The following is a 17448-nucleotide window of genomic DNA, read 5'->3' as shown; positions in this document are numbered from 1 at the left end:
CCTCTTAAGAGATGTGGTTCGGGATCAGATATAGTCTGTATTGGCATCACCATGTTTGTATGATCTCCGTCCAATGCTGTGATGGGCCAGTGGAAACTAATAGCATACTGACCACCTTCGTTGTCCAATGTGCAAGGGACCCTTGAAGAAATGATCTTCAGCAGACCAGCAGAGTCGTAAGTGGCGCCTAATGGGATCGGGTGGTCAGATTCGCTGACTTGGTTGACACGTGTCTTTTCCTATTCACGTAGATCGATGCTCATGCAGTTGATCACTTTGTTGTCTTGTCCAGACTCGATATTTTACAGATGCTGAATTTCCAGAGAATTACACGTCGATGATTTTCAAACTTTCGAGACGTTAAACAACAAATAAACAGCCAATCAAGCACCATAACGTCAGCTCGCTATAACATAATAGCAGATGTGTTCAAAATTCCTTGAACTTCAGGATTAACACATTATCTCAGCCTACCTACCTACCTACCTACCTACCTACCTACCTACCTACCTCGTCGGTGGATAATCAGTCACTGAGTAACTGTAAATCCAACTAAGATATATATATATACACATACATACATACATACATACATACATACATATAGTCTGGTTCATAATTATTGAGAATGTTTCTTCTTACTTTGAGCTATCCTAACACCTCAACCGATTCACTGATACTTAAAACTAAGTAATGGTGTAAGGGAGGTAACTCATCTTTGCCTACTGAGTATAGTACAATTAGAGTTACCTCCCCTGAATTTGTAGCAGACGTCATTTTCCTCAGCACTGTCAACAATGTCTGCTGAAGATAAAAGAAGGTTGATTTTTGAGTTGTGTAATCAAGGAATTGATGATGTAAATACATTGGCAGAGAGAACAGGACCTCCTCTCTCTACTGTGTATAGGATTAGGAAGAATTGTAAAGAGGGAAAGGATTTTGGGCACCAGAAAGGAGCAGGGAGACCCAGAAAATTGGACTTCTCAGATCGTGTCCGGCTGGGAATTTTAGTGTCTAAAAAGCAAAGGGCAAGCATCTCCAACATCAGGTATGAAATGATAGAAAGGGGATCAACAGTTGTATCAATATCTACAGTTAGAAGAAATTTGATTGATCTTGGATGGGAGAAAAAGACTGGAATTCCTTCTCCTCTCATGAAACAAGAACATAAAGACAGGCGTGTTGAGTGGTGTTTGGCACATGAAAACTTTGACTGGGAAAATGTGATTTTTACTGATGAAAGCTCAATATGGGTATATCCCAATAATGTGAAAATATGGACAAAGTCTGCGTCAGCACCGTTGTATCGACGACCTAAATACAGCCCAAAGTTTCATGTATGGGGAGGGATATCCTTATTAGGAACGACCCCGCTGTGTGTGTTTGAGGGAAATCTGACAAGTCAACGCTACACTAACATATTAGATAATTTTCTCCTTGTGCACATGTGTTTTATGGAAATGACTGGATTTTGCAGCAAGATAATGATCCTAAACACACCGCAAAACATGCCAAGCAGTGGTTTCAGGAGAAAAATGTGACTGCATTACCATTTCCTGCATATAGTCCTGACTTAAATCCCATTGAGAACATTTGGGGGATGATGAAGGAATGTGTGAATCAAAAGGGGTTGACAAAAATTGAAGACATGAAGAGAGAAGTGGTCCGATACTGGGACAGCATAACTCACGAAACACTAACCTCTCTGATAGGAAGTATGCCTACCCGTCTTAGACTGTGCCGTGAAGCTCAAGGAGACTTGATAAAATATTAAATTGTTACCTACACAACATGAAAAGGTCAGTTCACTTTCACAATACATTCAATTTTATCTGATTTGTTCTCGTTTAATAATATGAAATGCTTTAGCTATTCTCAATAATTTTGAACCATACTGTACATACATACATACATACATACATACATACATACATACATACATACATACATACATATAAGAACAGATAAGAACGCTTACTTTCAAGTTTCATTTTTCTAAACTTCCGTTTCTTTTGCTGGCCATTATAGATGGAAAAGTAGTATGTAATTCGAAAACCTTTAATTATTAAAGACAATACAATAAAAAAACACAGACTAACCAAGATCACCCCAAACTAAAGGTAGCTCACCATACTAGGACAAAGGAACCTACCGTGATTAACACCATTCCTTCCGATGTTAGCAATTAGTGGACAAATCTGTCCAATGGTATCTGTGTACGAAACATATAATTCCAAATTTTGTAAACAATTCTATTGCTTTTATAAACCCAATTATCAAATGGTAACTGACATGGTAAGAAAGATCCTTCAATGTTTAACCCTGATTGATTGCTGAAAACGGCGTGAAACTAAACTCGATGAATTATTGATGGAAACTCCATGCAGTGAAGTAGTACATGCATGGCCGTGAATATGTCTTCACAAGGGAGGCAGAGTTGAGGAGTCTCACATTTCAACTTATGAGTATACCTCGGCCGAACAGTACGACGTCATCGCAAAACTTCTTGCCAAAATATTCACCACTGACACCGTGACTATTTATCACCCCTCTAGAATGAAGTACACTAAATCCAGCTAGAACGAAGTACACTAAATCCAGCTCTCAAATCTTAATCGGGATCTGGTTGTAAAATTGCTACTTGAGAAATGAACCTTTTACAGTCCATTGTATTGTGATTGATTGCGCTTTGTCTGCCTTAATACTGTGAAAGTTAGTGTTGTAAGACAGAAGGCAGATTTCACTTGCTGCGTCATGAAGTTCTTGGTGGCTCTCGTACTTGTGGTCTTCGCCAACAATGTGACAGCGAAGAAATCGTACCGTGGGTAAGTTTGTATGCCCCTAATTAAGAAGACATCATCCTTCATTGCATTTTATGTTAATTATATGATATAGCTGCAAAAATGACACTTTGTGTTCTCAGTGTGTTCTGTATTATTCTTGATCAAGCTGAGAGAATGAATTTAGTTTGACACCGCTTTTAGCAATATTCCATCAATATCAAGGCCGTGGACATCAGAAATGGGCTTGATCAAGGTGGACCGGCGGAGTAGCCTAGTGGTTAAAACGTCTGTTCGTCATGCTGAAGACCCGGGTTCGAGTCCTCACGTTGGTAACATACGTTAAGCCCATTTCTGGTGTCCCCTGCATTGATATTGTTGGAACATCGCTGAAAACCGACCAACTTTGACCTTACTCTTTCTCAAGGTACATTATTACAAAGATACCGTGAACCTACTCACGGCGCATGTTATGAGCGCAGCGTAACATCCCTGTTGAAACCACTTTTCCCCAGCGCTGGAGGAAAATTAGTGAATCGTTTGAACTCGATTTTGCGGGCTTTTTTCATCGCATATTTTTCAACTATGTAGTTTGAATTATATTTTGCATTTTTGAAGATTTGTTTCGGTAAGTGCATAGAGAAAGGTATCATAATCATCAGAGTTACATGTGACCTTTCAGGCTGTTTCGTGCAACGGGAGGCTAGCCTTAGTAAAGATCTAAGTTTGTAATCTTACAGATAAGGTTGACGTTAAGAGATAAGGTTGTTTGGCACTGATCCGATGACCAAGGACTCGAACTTTAGACCATCTGACCGTCGTGCCCTGTCCAAGTTGCCAATACAGACTAATACCAGTAACGGTGTTACATATCTCCTGACAGCGGTGATTCATATCGCCCATCCTGTAACAAGTACTAATATGAAATTCACTATGCTTGTATGCTTTCCCAAGAAAGGTACGCATTAACCATAAATCTGTTGCGAAAGTGTTGTATTTTTAAATATATGTAACTAACCACAAAATAGACTTTAGTGCATGAATCTTTACACAAGTTCAGAAGAAGGGAATGTCTATACAACCAAACGGGTATTTGTAGATAAAGGAGACGCTGAGCGCGATGGTGACGACGTAACCCTTTTTCTGGCTCATAGACCATTCTCTATCATACACCTGTTTGGTTACACCGAACTGCAAGCCGTGATATCTGTCTGAGACATCACATTCAGACGACTGACAACAGAAATTTAGTAATCTCCAGCGTGCATTCTTTCTATCGCGATGTTCTGTGTCGCAGTCAAAACGAATTCTAATTTCCGAAAATAATCTGGATTTCTATTGCCAGACAGTGCATGCTCCTTGCTGCGCAATTTCAAATGAAAGGCGATTTCTGTTATGGGCGGATACAGGAATTTTGCAAGGAGAGGGTTCGAACCCCTTGAACCCCCTCCCCTAAGGGTTCCGCCAATGACTTAAATTGTGGCTATGCTTTTTTTTAAGCCCTGTAGAAATCTCATCCAAATCAACATTTTCAGGTAAAATCAACTTTGTACTTGTGCCCTTGTGTAAAATCATGTTATCAACACTTTTGTTATTTATTTGGACGATTGTTTGAATACTTTAGGGTGTTCATAGATTTCATAAATTACAAATGCATTTCTGTTTTCATACAGCATGTCATTGTATATAGTTGTTCATCAGACGATGGATGGGCTAGTGGGTAAAGCGTTTGCTTGTCACACCGAAGAACATGTTTGATTCCCTACGTTTGAGGCCCATTTCTGCTGTAATCCGCATGATATTGCTTGAATAGCACTAAAAGCGGCGTTAAACCAGACATTTTTTACCTAACACCTGGATATTGCGCTGTGAGGTGATAGGGATACCATTCGACCAACGTTAGCTTACTCGATACGGAGGGGTATGATGGACATATGTTTATTCATAAGATATACAATGACCTTTAGGGGGATCGATCGATGCTCATGCTGTTCATCACTGAAACATGTGGCCCAGACTCTGTTATATACAAGACCGCCGCCATATTGTTGGACTGCTGCTGAGTGCGGCGTAAAACTGAACTCACTCACTCTCTCTCCAAATTTTGTTAGTTTATACTTGAAGAAAAATGGGCTCACGGATATTTTCAAATATGCTGATCTCAAACCAAATCCTTCCAGGAAATCTTCCTCATATCTGCACGCTTTCATAATATATTCAAGTTGAAATAAAACAATGAAACGTGTTCCAACAGAGGGCACCAACAAACAATATCCTTGTGCTTCATGTGTTTTGCAGGCATCGGCTGATGTCAGTGAAAGCTGCGGACAAACAACAGCTGGATGTTCTGGAACACATGATGAAGACAGCAGAACCATGGGTAACGATGATTCTATGTTCTTTAATACCCCTTCACAAATGAGGCGGAATGCCCTCGGAATGAACGTTCTTGAGATTCCTGGAAGTTCGAACTGAATTCTAAAACTTCTCACTGCATTCCCAATGCATCCCAACTGTTGGGCTAATTCTTGTATCATGCCCGAATGTTTTGATCAAAACTGTCAAGGAACCTTCCAAGTGGAAAACTATCGAACAGCATTATGTGTATTCTAAGTATTCTTTCTGCATTCTAACCGCACTCTGAATATTTTACCGATTCTAATGTATTCTAAGTATTCTGAACACGTTCGAGGGAAAACAGGAACCAAAAGCCACTTCAAGACCTGTCAGGATGTCTCGAATGCGTCTCGCGTGCGCCTCGAATGCGCCTCGAATGCGCCTCGAGTAAGCTTGAATCTATCTCGATTGGCGCTGGACTTCAGGTGGACCATTCGTCAACTGTATCGGAATATTTCGATTGAAGCTGGAATAAAGCTTGCATGTACCTCAAATACACCCTGAGTACACTCAGGACGACCCAAATGTTCTTCCGGTGAGGCCTGATGCCATCAGAACATCCCCGAATAGCATAAAAACGTGGTCACCTGTCACTGAAACGTCATATATAGCATTTGGGAGTCGGATTCTTACAAAGCTTGAAGCAATCGTTTATTTTGATATTCTCCCCCGAATGCGATCCGGATTTGGGAAATATTTTTCCTGGCTGATTCTCCTTGATTCCTGTCAATTCGATATAAATGTGATGCGACCATAAAAAACAGCACAGTATTGATTAACCCCACATAGCATGAACCTATCTTAAACTCCAAACATAGCTTGAGATTTCCAAATGTATTCTCGTTAACGATATGGTTGCTTGGTTGGTTGGTTTAACGTCGGGCAAAACAATATGGCAGCTATATGGCTGTGGTCTGTAAATGGTCGCGTCTAGTCCAGAAAATCCAGTTATCAACAGCAAGAGCATAGATCTAAGCAATTGAGATACGAGGACATATGTCAACTAAGTCAGCGAGCTTGTTGTCGCGCCTACGACAAGCATGGGTTACAAAAATCAGTGCTAACCTGGAACCTTCACGGATATTGCGATAACGACCCCTTAACGAAGGAAAGATGTCATGGCATTGCAATCTTATGATCTTATATCAAATAACGTTTAGAGAGATTGTTTTCAATTGTTACAAATGTTAAGTGCCAAATAAATGGAAGGCAATAGTATGGTGTCTGCCTACCACGCTGAAGGCCCAGGTTCGATTCCCGGTGGAGAGACTTTGATTTGGAACCAGAGGTGGGCACATTTGCGTAGTATCCTTGGACAAGATACATAGATCCATATTTTCTCAGTTCACTCAGCTGTGATATGGGTACCCGTGAGGATGTGCTGTCAGTGTGAGTGTTCAGTTCACTGCGCCCAACAGGCAGCATGGCTGTATGCCCCCAGGGAGTTGAATATAGTATCGGAAAGCACGATAGTGTCCTATGGTCGGGACAGTAATGTACGTGGCGCTATGAACAGGCAAGGAGCGGGATATCACAATTACTATATCAGTGACACAAGCTTAACTTTCGGTAAGGGGCAGGGCTTAGGTATAGTCTGCACGAATTATGCCTCCATCATCACGGGTTCGATAATAATACGGCTATTATCTTAATATAATCAGACAATAGTATGAATAATACGACATCACATCATGTGATACTAATACCCGAGTTTGTTAGCTTTCTTTGTGCTGAATAACGTTATTTTTCCGTTTCATGTTGCAGCTGGACATTTGGAGTTACCCAGTTGTCAACAGGACTGCGGTTTTCCGGGTACCCCCAAGCAGCTATGGCATGTTCATGAGCAGGATGGGACTCGCCAATATAAGTGTCACGCTGATGGAAAACGATGTAGAGGAGTATGTTTATATACTGATGGAAACAAATAAGGGAACACCACTTGATGGCAGTGTTCATTTAATTATTTTCATATTTTATCCAATAGTACTATTCAAAACTAACCGTCTCCGTTGTGTAGTGGTTAGACAGTGCTCCCGGAGAGCGGCAGGTAGCGGGTTCGACTCCTGCGTCATGCCTAAAAACGTTAAAATATGGTACTTGTTGGTCCTTGCCTGGCGCTCGGCATTAGTGAGAACAATAAGGACTGGTCGGATCGCAGTCAGTATAATATGTCTGAATGGGGTATTCGTGTTTAACTGTATCTCAGTGAGCCGGCACTATAAAACCGCCTTACGTCTAGACTAGTAGAAGCAACCATACATGTACACGCAAGCACATGATCGAAATAATTTAAGTCCATTTCACCTCACTTCGCCTCGCCTCGCCTCGCCTCGCCTCCCTTCATCTCGCTCTCGCCTCGCCTCACCTCGCCGGCGACTTAAACAACGCTTTCAACAAAGACTCGGTGACCTGGTTCAGGTCATCGTGTCCCAGTGAATCCTGTGGTGATGCTCACAATGTTAGCCACTGGGCTGTCTTGTCCATACTCGATTATTTTGAGACAGTCGTCATACAGCCGTAAAACTGCAAAGTGAGAAACTAAGCAGCAGACAAACACAAACTAACTTTTACTTTGTGCAAAATGTTTCGATATTTGATGTTTGGCCATCGTCTTTGTTACTGAAGCTTTCTCAAGCGATCGAGCTTACCTGTGAGTGGCCCACACGCTGAAACATCTCCATTCAGCGGTTGGACAGGAGGCTTCACTACCCACACATACTACAAACGCTACGGAGAGGTAGGTATCGGTTCGAATACGGATGAGTTACTCGTGCAAATACATAAAACAGTATCCTGGACCTTATTGACCTTATTGTATTGAACAAAGAGATGTCATTGTAGAACGGAGGGGCGGAGTGAGTTAGTGAGTTTTACGCCGTTCTCATATTCAAGCTATACGGTGGTCTGTAAATAACCAAGCCTGGATCAGAGAATCCAGTGATCAACAGCATGAGCATAGATCTACGCAAATGGGATACGATGACATGAGTCAACCAAGTCAGCGAATCTGACAATCCGTAAGTCGACAAGCATGGGTTACTGAAGATCAATTCTACCCCCAATCTCCGCTGATTAATCGCGTTGTGTAAAGATATAGAACAAGAAACTGAACCTCATGTATTGAACGAGAAGATGTCATTCAAAAATGGAAAACATCGATTTCGTAGAATAAACTGTTTCTCTCCTACCATTAGTGAGTGAGTTACGTGTAACGCCGCTTTCAAATTATTTCAGCAGGACCAGAAATGACATTTAAGTATCGTTCTTTGTCCTAGACTTGACGACAGTTTTAATTTTAAGGTCGAACCAATATGATATTTTGGACATGTGTTCTTTTGTTTGTTGCTTTTTGTTCAATAACATTGCTATAGCCCGTGGTGTATACTCACTCGCAAAAGAAACGCAAGCCAGGTATAAAGAATATAGGTATGTAATGTTCAATTTTGAATACAAGACTTACCAGCAGGATCAGATAGGTAAAAAAAACTGACTGAAGACGTTTAATTGGTTACCAAGACCCAGACATCATTACATTTTCGAAAAATAAAGGGTTTGACAAGAACGGATCTCGCTGGTGTTGATGGGTAATGTGCCCATCTTGTCGAGGGGTGATGAACTTTGGACGAATGCTTTGAGGAAGGTCATCAGTTGCGTTGTAGCGATGCTGGACACGGTAAATCGTAATTATGTTTACGTCGAAATGACGGGAAACATCTCGGACAGACACTCCAGCTTCCAATCTTTTCTATAACCTGGTTTCTAACAATCTGAGTTGGCATTGATGAACAAGGAGTGACACATCCATCTTTTGTGCAGTCTTGTGCCAACTTTTTATTGTGACAAGTCCGCATGTTCGATTTCACGAGATGCGGGTGCATGATAACCACATGTTCATTGGCATGGTACGTTTTGATTCCTTCTGTTGATGTGTATCTAGTCGGGTCTTTCAAACTGCAACAAAAAATATCAGGCTTCACTATATGCCAAATCGTATCAATTTAGGGAGGCGAGTTTGTTTCCTGTCTTGATAAGAACTTGCTTTTCTTATGCGTTTGAGTATGCATTGTTAATGTTGTAATCTCTAGAATTGCGGTGGATTGTGACTTTCCATTTAAATGAAAATGCATTGTAAATATTCTCGTTCAGATTGGTTCTGATTTTCAGACTGAGGTGTTCAGATTCACAGATTCTGTGAAAGCGGGTGCGTGCGTGAGTGTGTTAGTATAGTGTTAGGGCGCTTTTAGCATTATTCCGACAATACCTCAGCTGGGGACAGCAGAGATAGGCTACACACATTGTACTCATGCATGGAATCGAACCCTTGTCAACGCTTAAGCCTTTGTCTACACCACCCCTTTGTATATGTAAAGACATAACACTAAGAGTGTATTGTTTCCAGATTGTATCCCTTCTGACTGGAATGGGAAACACGTTTACGTCTCTGGTGAAGGAGGTTGGGGTTCTCAACACGCAGACCTACGAAGGAAGGACAATCAGCTACATCAGAGTGAGTGAGTGAATGAATGCGTTCGTGCGAGAGTGAGTGAGTGAGTGAGAGACTCACTCAAAGATGTTAAGTAATCATCAGAGTAAGACACATTCTCTTCCCACAGTGGTTACTTCTCATATCTTCCTACGTAACCTCTGTTCTAATACGACCCTTTCATGGTGCGAGTGTTCAAGACTCGTGATTGGAGGCAATCAGATTTAGTAGTGCAATCAGCGACCTTGTTTCAAAAGTGATCGTTCACAAGATGTCGGTAATTTCCGGGTGCATCGTGAAAACTAGAACCTCTTCCCGAGCGCGATTCTCAAATGTTTCTTCAAGACAGAACTCAGTCATGTCATATTTGTTTCTCCACATTGCTTGCATTTGTCAAGTTGAATCTAGGTCGATGTAACACGAGTTCTGACGGGACAGAAAAAGGGAGATAAATCTGCTGCCATTTTTGCCGCTAGGGGATTTTATGAGAATCGCGAAATATGGCCGTATTAGAACAGAGGTTCGTAGGAAGATATGACAAGTAACCTCTATGGGAAGAGAATGAGTAAAACATTGAAAGGAGAAAATTTCTGGTGAAACAAATTGTACATGAAATTTTCAACAATCGTAGAATATATTTGACCTTGATCCGCTAGTGAGAAACAATTCTCGCTCTTATTTCTTCCTAATGTAAACTTTAGTCCCAGCATTATTTCCAAGACATATGCATTTATCTTACCCACCACAAATATGGTCTCTGATTGACCGAGCCAATCAATGTACCCCGCTTACAAGAAACATTTTCGATGTTACCCATTGTAAATGCCGGACTGTGGGAAATTCATTTGGTACTTCGTGTAAGTAGTGTTTGGACTGTTTCTTACCTCCGGTACTCGCTATTATGATCTAATAAACGTCCTTCAAACAGTTCAAACATACATTTTGTTTTCGGTAATATAAATACGTTGTTTGGTGGTACCTCGTGGCCCACGGGTTCATGTACCCGGTATATCTGTGTTTATGTTCTAAGAGCCACACATACAGCTCATGTTCCATTCGTGACCCGTGAACAACTTATAGTGAAACTTAAAAAGGTGTCAGTGAAGATTAATACGTTTCAGTATAATACGTTCGTGTTTTGCCCTGAGAAATACCAGCATGTAATTTTCTTCTTACTTATCTTGATGAAATACGTAAAAACGGCAGAACAAATGTACGATCTGCGTCTACAGTTTATTAGCTGGTTTATTACTTGGTCTTTGGCTACATAAAGATTGATACGTTATTATTCTTGTTTATACTTAAGTTCGGAACCCCAGGAGATAAGCCAGTGATTTTCATCGAGGGTTTGATCCATGCCCGAGAGTGGATTGTAGGTGGTACTGTCATGTACTTCATGGACAGGGTAAGTATCCTGGCAAGAAGAAAAATAATATACTGAACAGCTAAAGAAACGCGACTGTGGCTTTGGTCAAGTCTTTCAGTAGAAGACATAAACATGAAAAATTACTTTTATGAGATTACATTTTTAACTTGCGTTTCTCTTGCTTTTCAGTGTATATACACGCGGTTTCAATTAAGGACCACCTTTTCTATGGTCAAATTTCACGTATTAAATCTAAGTGCAAATCAATTGATTGACTAAATATTAGATATTTGGTAAAATGTTATGCATCTCACCGCCTGTTATTACCAAAAGTTTTGTTTGTTTCAAAAGTTCGTTCAGATTGAATAGTTACTTCATTAAAACTCATGTAGGGACTTAAAGAGCGCATCCATAAAGATACTGGCCCCGATTTCTCGAAACAAACCTACGTTTTTATTCAGATTTCAAACACAGTTTGGCAGTTTTAAATTGCTTTATTTTTAGCTCAAACATAGAAAATGCCCACACACCTTCAGCAATATATTCACAAAACTCAAACTGTCTAATATTTTTGATTTTGATATCAATTTCAGTACATTAATATTCGGGGAAATGTTTTTTTTCTCAAATTTGAGTAAAAGCTCGAACTTATGTCAAAACTCAGACGTAAGTTTCTTTCGAGAAATCGGGGTCTGGTTAGAAATAGTTTCGAACCGAAACATGAGTCATACGAGCCGATTCAGACAATGACCTAATTTTCAGATGATCCGAATTTTGTCGTGTGAAATTGAAAAGAGACACTATAAACAACTACGGCTACAGAAAACCCCGATTCCTTGTTTCACAAGGGAATGGTATTTACACATGGATTTTAATTTCAAGTTTCATAAAGTCGTATAAGGTTAAGGCGCGGTTAAGGCAGCATGACATAAACGATGACTTCACACTCCAACAAAATTTGATAAGGTTGTGAAATGATTCACAATTCAACTGGCTCAGTGGTTACACTGTTATGAATTCTCTCATCTATTTAAGTGCGTGACGTACAATGTTTTGGATATAGTATCAAGGCGTAACAAGACCTCCAAAACTTTCCGGTCGCCTTAGTCTCGGTTTGAGATTTCCACTATCTCCAGATTTCCGTTCATCGGACCAGCTCGGATTAGCATGAACATTAGTGTTTCAAAAAACTATAAAAGCAGTTAGATGCATCAAATAATACTGATTAATATGGATATATCCAGTTGAAAAAGTTCGTCTAAATAATGGACTGGTTACTGTCCTACGTAGAGCAATAGGACGGAACCCAGTCTGCAGAGCGTTGTGCAGTCAACTTTTTGACTTGCCATGCTTGTCATAAGTGGCGACTAACGGGATCGGGTGGGTCAGGCTCGGTGGCTTGGCTGACATATCATTGTATACCAGTTACGTAGAACGACACTCATGATGCTGATCACTGGATTGTCTGGTCCAAACTCAGTTATGTACAGACCGCCGTCATATAGCTGGAATATTGCGGCGTAAAACTGAACTAACTCATCTTTTGAGCGCATTTGTATAATTTTCGTCATACGGTCGAATACAAATTGACCTCACGAAGTGGGTCAAAGTATCAAAGGCGACCATAGGTGTAAAAATGTATCACCCTAGGAAACCACCAATGGCATATACAAAAGCCATACAACATGTATGTTTCCATTCCTTCCAGTTTGTGAAATAGACACTGGTCCGATAAGCCCGTTGCTGTTAGATATGCAGTCGAGCCAGTAAATCATCACAGGCACTAGCCCGACTGGCGAGTGAATTTTCAAGGAGTCATTATGTAGACATTACACACTCTCCGACTTGTTAGGCTATAAATACACGTTTATATCATGGAAGATTATTGCCTGATTAATAAATGTCTGTCATTTTGGCAGTTTACTGTGAATTCCACGTCATTCCGATAATATCTTATCCTCTTCTATTTTTTTAAAAAAAATTTGCTTCGTTTTTACAGTCAAATTTCGGGTTGGTGAATTATTTTGTGGGTCAGTAAATTTCAAGCACAGTTAGACTGACTGGATAGAACATTCATTCATTCCGAATTGCTTGGGTGTGTACATAGAGTCAGCAAGGACAAATGGTTGTTACTTTCAGAAGAATCACTTTGATCAAAGAGCACACGTATGAACACCCATCATCAAATCTAACATAACATACAACTCGTGAATCGTGAGTTATCGCCAATAATCGTGAAAATCGTGAATAATCGTGAATATCGTTAGAATTGATCTCCAGCAACCCATGCTCATTGTTAGCTTCGATTAATTATATATAATCTGCTTGGTTGTTATGGCATCCTAATTATGTAGACCGGTGTTCATAATTTCAGTCACTGGAAAGCCAATTACAAAAGCTCAAATGTAGCTACGTACCTTCTCAGTTACGTACAAATTCTAATCATTTTGGAAAGTGAATCTCATGCAACTAATCGCCTGCAGGCAAAACCAGCGATCTGACCCACTCAGCCACCGCAACTTCTACATAAATGGAAGTAGGACACCTGGTAGTCGAGATCAAATACTATATGTAGCCCCTTGTATTTGCAGTTGGTGAGCAGGTACAGTCTTGACGCTGACGCCAAGTTCCTACTGGACACGTATGACATCTACGTTGTGCCTGTGGCCAACCCAGACGGCTACGAGTACAGTCACACTTCAGTAAGTCAGTAAGACTATGTGAAACCAAATGTTGCTCCAATTGTAAATCTTTACCTTCACTACAGTAAGACCAGGGGAACCGAATTACACCTCCTTGAGTTTTGAACTACATACTGCAGTTTTAAAGTCAGTTTTGAACTACATTCATAAATTGTTGCCTCCAGTAAGTCTTCTATTGTCCGCTATTCTTTATTACCCATGGGATCCAGGAATCTTTAAGAGGAAGGGGATGTTCCGTGGATCTGAAGCCCCCGAGGAGACCCCTCTGGAACAACAAACCCTACGAAACACATTTTCAGTATAGTCTTAAGTGATTTTCAAAGGTGATGGTTGGAAGCCCCTGAAACACACACATACTCACTCACTCACTTGTGGCGACAAGCATAATATTGCTGGAACAATGTAAACAGTTATGTTAAAATAACCTCACTCACTCACTCACTCAAATGAGGTTCATATGTCTTCATACGTCCTGAAACGTAAACGTGCATTGTATATCTGCAATAGCAACGCCTTTGGAGAAAGAACCGTTCCAGCCATCGCAATGGTTGCCGTGGTGTTGATCTAAACAGGAACTTCGATGCTTTCTGGCGAAGTAAGTGCTGTTCTCTCAGATACAATACACATTTGCGTGCAAGTATAACCTTTGATTACACAATACCATTTACAAAGTGATCAAATAAACAAAAACAAAAAAAAGGATTCAAACTTAACTGTTGAATTTCCACTAATATGAAAGTATGTGAACATTTTACTGCTTGTCAGTAAGGTTGTTTTATTTATTCATTTAGCGGTATTCAAGAAACGAAAAAAATGTTAACTCCCTTTTGACTTTTCACCGGAAGTGACTGTACATGTGCTCTCTTAGTCCGCTTGAAATGTAATGACCGACCGTGAAAGGTTGTATTCGAAGGTATAACTCAAATGGATGTCATACATGAGGGTCAAGATGTCAGCACAAACAATATCATGATATAACTGATACTTCTAAAGAGGCCTTGAACTCCAACTGCTCTGCACTATTTTCCAAAGATCCGTGTTTGATTCCCATTTATGCTGTCCCCATCCGTAATATTGCTGGAAAATTGCTCAAAGTGGCTTAAAAGTGAACGCACTCACTATTTGGACAGCGTTAATTGTTAACACGTACCCTTCTCGACTAGCAGCACAAGTCGCATACATGTAGCGTTGTATTTATCCAGCCGAGGGCGTCAGCACAAACTGCAATAGCGACATCTACTGCGGCCCGTCTGTGTTCTCTGAGGCGGAAGCTCAAGGCATCAGAAACAAAGTAGCGGAGATCAACACCGGAGGTCAACGACTGCATGCCTACCTCGCAGTTCACTCCTACTCCCAGCTTGTACTTACGCCATACTCGTACGACTACGTCAAACCAGACAACTACGCTGAAATCGTAAGATATAACACATTACACTTTGGGGCTTAAATTTAAACTTCACCTAAAATCAACGATAATGCTTTTTTGCAAGTCTGTTGTACTTATACCCTATTCGTACACCTACAGTCAGACCTCGTATATCCGAACTTCAGATATCCGAATACCTCGGTTTCCGAACATTCTTCGCAAAAAAACGAATATGTGTGAACCCGGGCATTTACGCTGAATTTGTAAGCTGCATTAATTCAACTTCCATGTTGTTTAACTTTCTTATAATAACAATTCACAGCATACGTGTCACTCTTCCACTCGTGTTTCGGTGAAGGCATACGTTATGGTTGTACAATGTCAATATCGACGGACGCTTAAAACAGCAAAATCTTGTGGTTCACCTGCATTCATTATAGGCGTTTCTCCTGCTCGATATTTCAGGAATCGGCTGCAGCTGCGATGACGCAGGCCCTGAGGCTCCCCTTCAACACAGACTACACTTGGGGACACGGGCCAACCACTCTGTGTGCGTACACTGCGGTATTACCTTGAAGGTCCCGATGTAGAATAGGCCTCCAGCTACCCATGCTTGCGAAAAAGGCGACTATGCTTGTCGTAAGAGGCGACTAACGGGATCGGGTGGTCAGGCTCGCTGACTTGGTTGACACATGTCATCGGTTCCCAATTGCGCAGATCTATGCTCAGGCTGTTGATCACTGGACTGTCTGGTCCAGACTCGATTATATCCAGACCGACGAATAACTGACGAGTGAAATTAGTTGTGAGTATCGGATATTTTCGACATAAGGTTCCATGCGAGCCACACAGTAACCTGCCTCCACAACAATATTCCGAACTCACGCACTCAATATGGGTTATTACATGCGCTACAAATATCATGTTATTGTCTAGAATATTTTTTCTACATAATTTTCGAGTTGATATCTAAGGTACGTTTCGATTCAACTAATATTGTTCTATTATCCGGGTTAGAATCTTCAGTAGCCCATACTTTTCTCATGACCTTTTCTGACACGTTATCATAACCCGGTTGCGTAGAACGAACCCAGTGATGTTGATCACTGGATTGTCTCGTCCAGACTCGATTATTTACAAACCGCTGCCACATTGTGTAGATTTCATGTATGTAGATCGATGTTCACGATTAAAACACTAAACTGTCTGGTTTACCATTTATCATTTGTATGCCTGAAAATGGCCGAGTGCGGCGTCCAACAAGAAACAATAATTTCTTTTAAAAATGATTATCATTTGCAGATCCGGTGTCCGGAGCTAGCGACGACTGGGCCATGCTTGGGGGAGGAGCGCGATACACCTACACCTACGAACTTCGCCCCAAGGAAGCCAACTTTGAGATCAGCCCCACCAATATCATCCCCAATGGCTACGAGTTCTGGCTCTCAGTTGTTGCCCTGGGTTGCAACATGAACGGAGTCTCGGCCACCTGTGATTTCTAAATCCTGCAATTACCAAATGCGAAAATACCTAAATTCGTTCGTCAGTGCTTTGTATAATTTGGTCATTGTTATCAAAGCTCTTACAGACATGCCCTTGAAATAAAACAAAAATAGCATCTGAACTCGATGCTGTCTGTTTCATTCTGTGCACTGGACTTTGATAGTTTGTGCGCATGAGTTCATATCAAAAGTCACATCGACACCAGTTCAGCTATACCGTGACTTTAAAGAGTTATAAATTCACGATAAGCGCAACATTATGTCATTAATCTGTCTGTCTGATCCAAAAGAACTAGATCATCATAACTAGGTAGAGATTTAAATCTAGCATGTGTCTTTAGAATTAAACGAATACATTCATGACAATATTGGCTGAAGATCACCAGCATTAGACCATGCGGATGTACAGTACGTTTGGTACATGTGCCTGCCTGGACGCAAACTGGATGTAGATCATTCCAGAAGACGCTTGTAACATGTATATTACAATTAAATGAAAATAATATGCATGACTTACACGCGCTCTCCAAGCGTTGGTAATATTCCATCAATATCTCCATGGCCCTGTAACAATAGGAACACATGAAGATACGGGTTAGAATTGATCTTCAACAACCCATGCTTGATGTAAGAGGCAACTAACGGCATCAGATGGTTAGGCTTGTAAACTTGGTTGACACATCATCGTATCTCAGTTGTGTAGAATGATGTTCATGATGTTCATTCCTGGATTGTTTCGTCTAGATATTCGAGTAATTATAGACACCTAAACTCACTCTCTCAGTGTTGTAAGAACTCGAGACAAACATCCGTAAAAATGACGTTCTCGTAAAATGACTTCATGCCTGGTCT

The 17448-nt window shown here is 40.8% G+C and overlaps 1 protein-coding gene across 1 annotated transcript; it reads left to right on the top strand.

Annotated features, from left to right (window-relative positions):
* The first annotated feature begins 2754 nt into the window (after positions 1 to 2754).
* LOC137259391 (carboxypeptidase B-like) lies at positions 2755 to 16596 on the top strand. Its single transcript, XM_067797059.1, has 11 exons — positions 2755 to 2825; positions 5079 to 5160; positions 6942 to 7075; positions 7803 to 7914; positions 9577 to 9684; positions 10967 to 11065; positions 13618 to 13728; positions 14236 to 14323; positions 14931 to 15142; positions 15560 to 15644; positions 16397 to 16596. The coding sequence occupies exons 1-11, from the start codon at positions 2755 to 2757 to the stop codon at positions 16594 to 16596; spliced, it is 1302 nt and encodes a 433-aa protein (XP_067653160.1).
* The last annotated feature ends 852 nt before the right edge of the window (positions 16597 to 17448 follow it).

Source organism: Haliotis asinina, chromosome 13 (assembly GCF_037392515.1).
Source record: "Haliotis asinina isolate JCU_RB_2024 chromosome 13, JCU_Hal_asi_v2, whole genome shotgun sequence".
In the NCBI taxonomy this organism is placed as follows: Eukaryota; Metazoa; Mollusca; class Gastropoda; order Lepetellida; family Haliotidae; genus Haliotis; species Haliotis asinina.
Note: the sequence above shows the minus strand (reverse complement) of the source record. Positions and strands in the feature narration are given on the sequence as shown.

Excerpts from the sequence above, each read along its gene's own strand:
- LOC137259391 (XM_067797059.1), top strand. The coding sequence starts at position 2,755 with ATGAAGTTCTTGGTGGCTCTCGTACTTGTGGTCTTCGCCAACAATGTG. Across the intron at positions 14,324-14,930 it reads CTTCGATGCTTTCTGGCGAA|CCGAGGGCGTCAGCACAAAC; the intron begins GTAAGTGCTGTT and ends GTATTTATCCAG. Across the intron at positions 15,143-15,559 it reads CAGACAACTACGCTGAAATC|GAATCGGCTGCAGCTGCGAT; the intron begins GTAAGATATAAC and ends TCGATATTTCAG.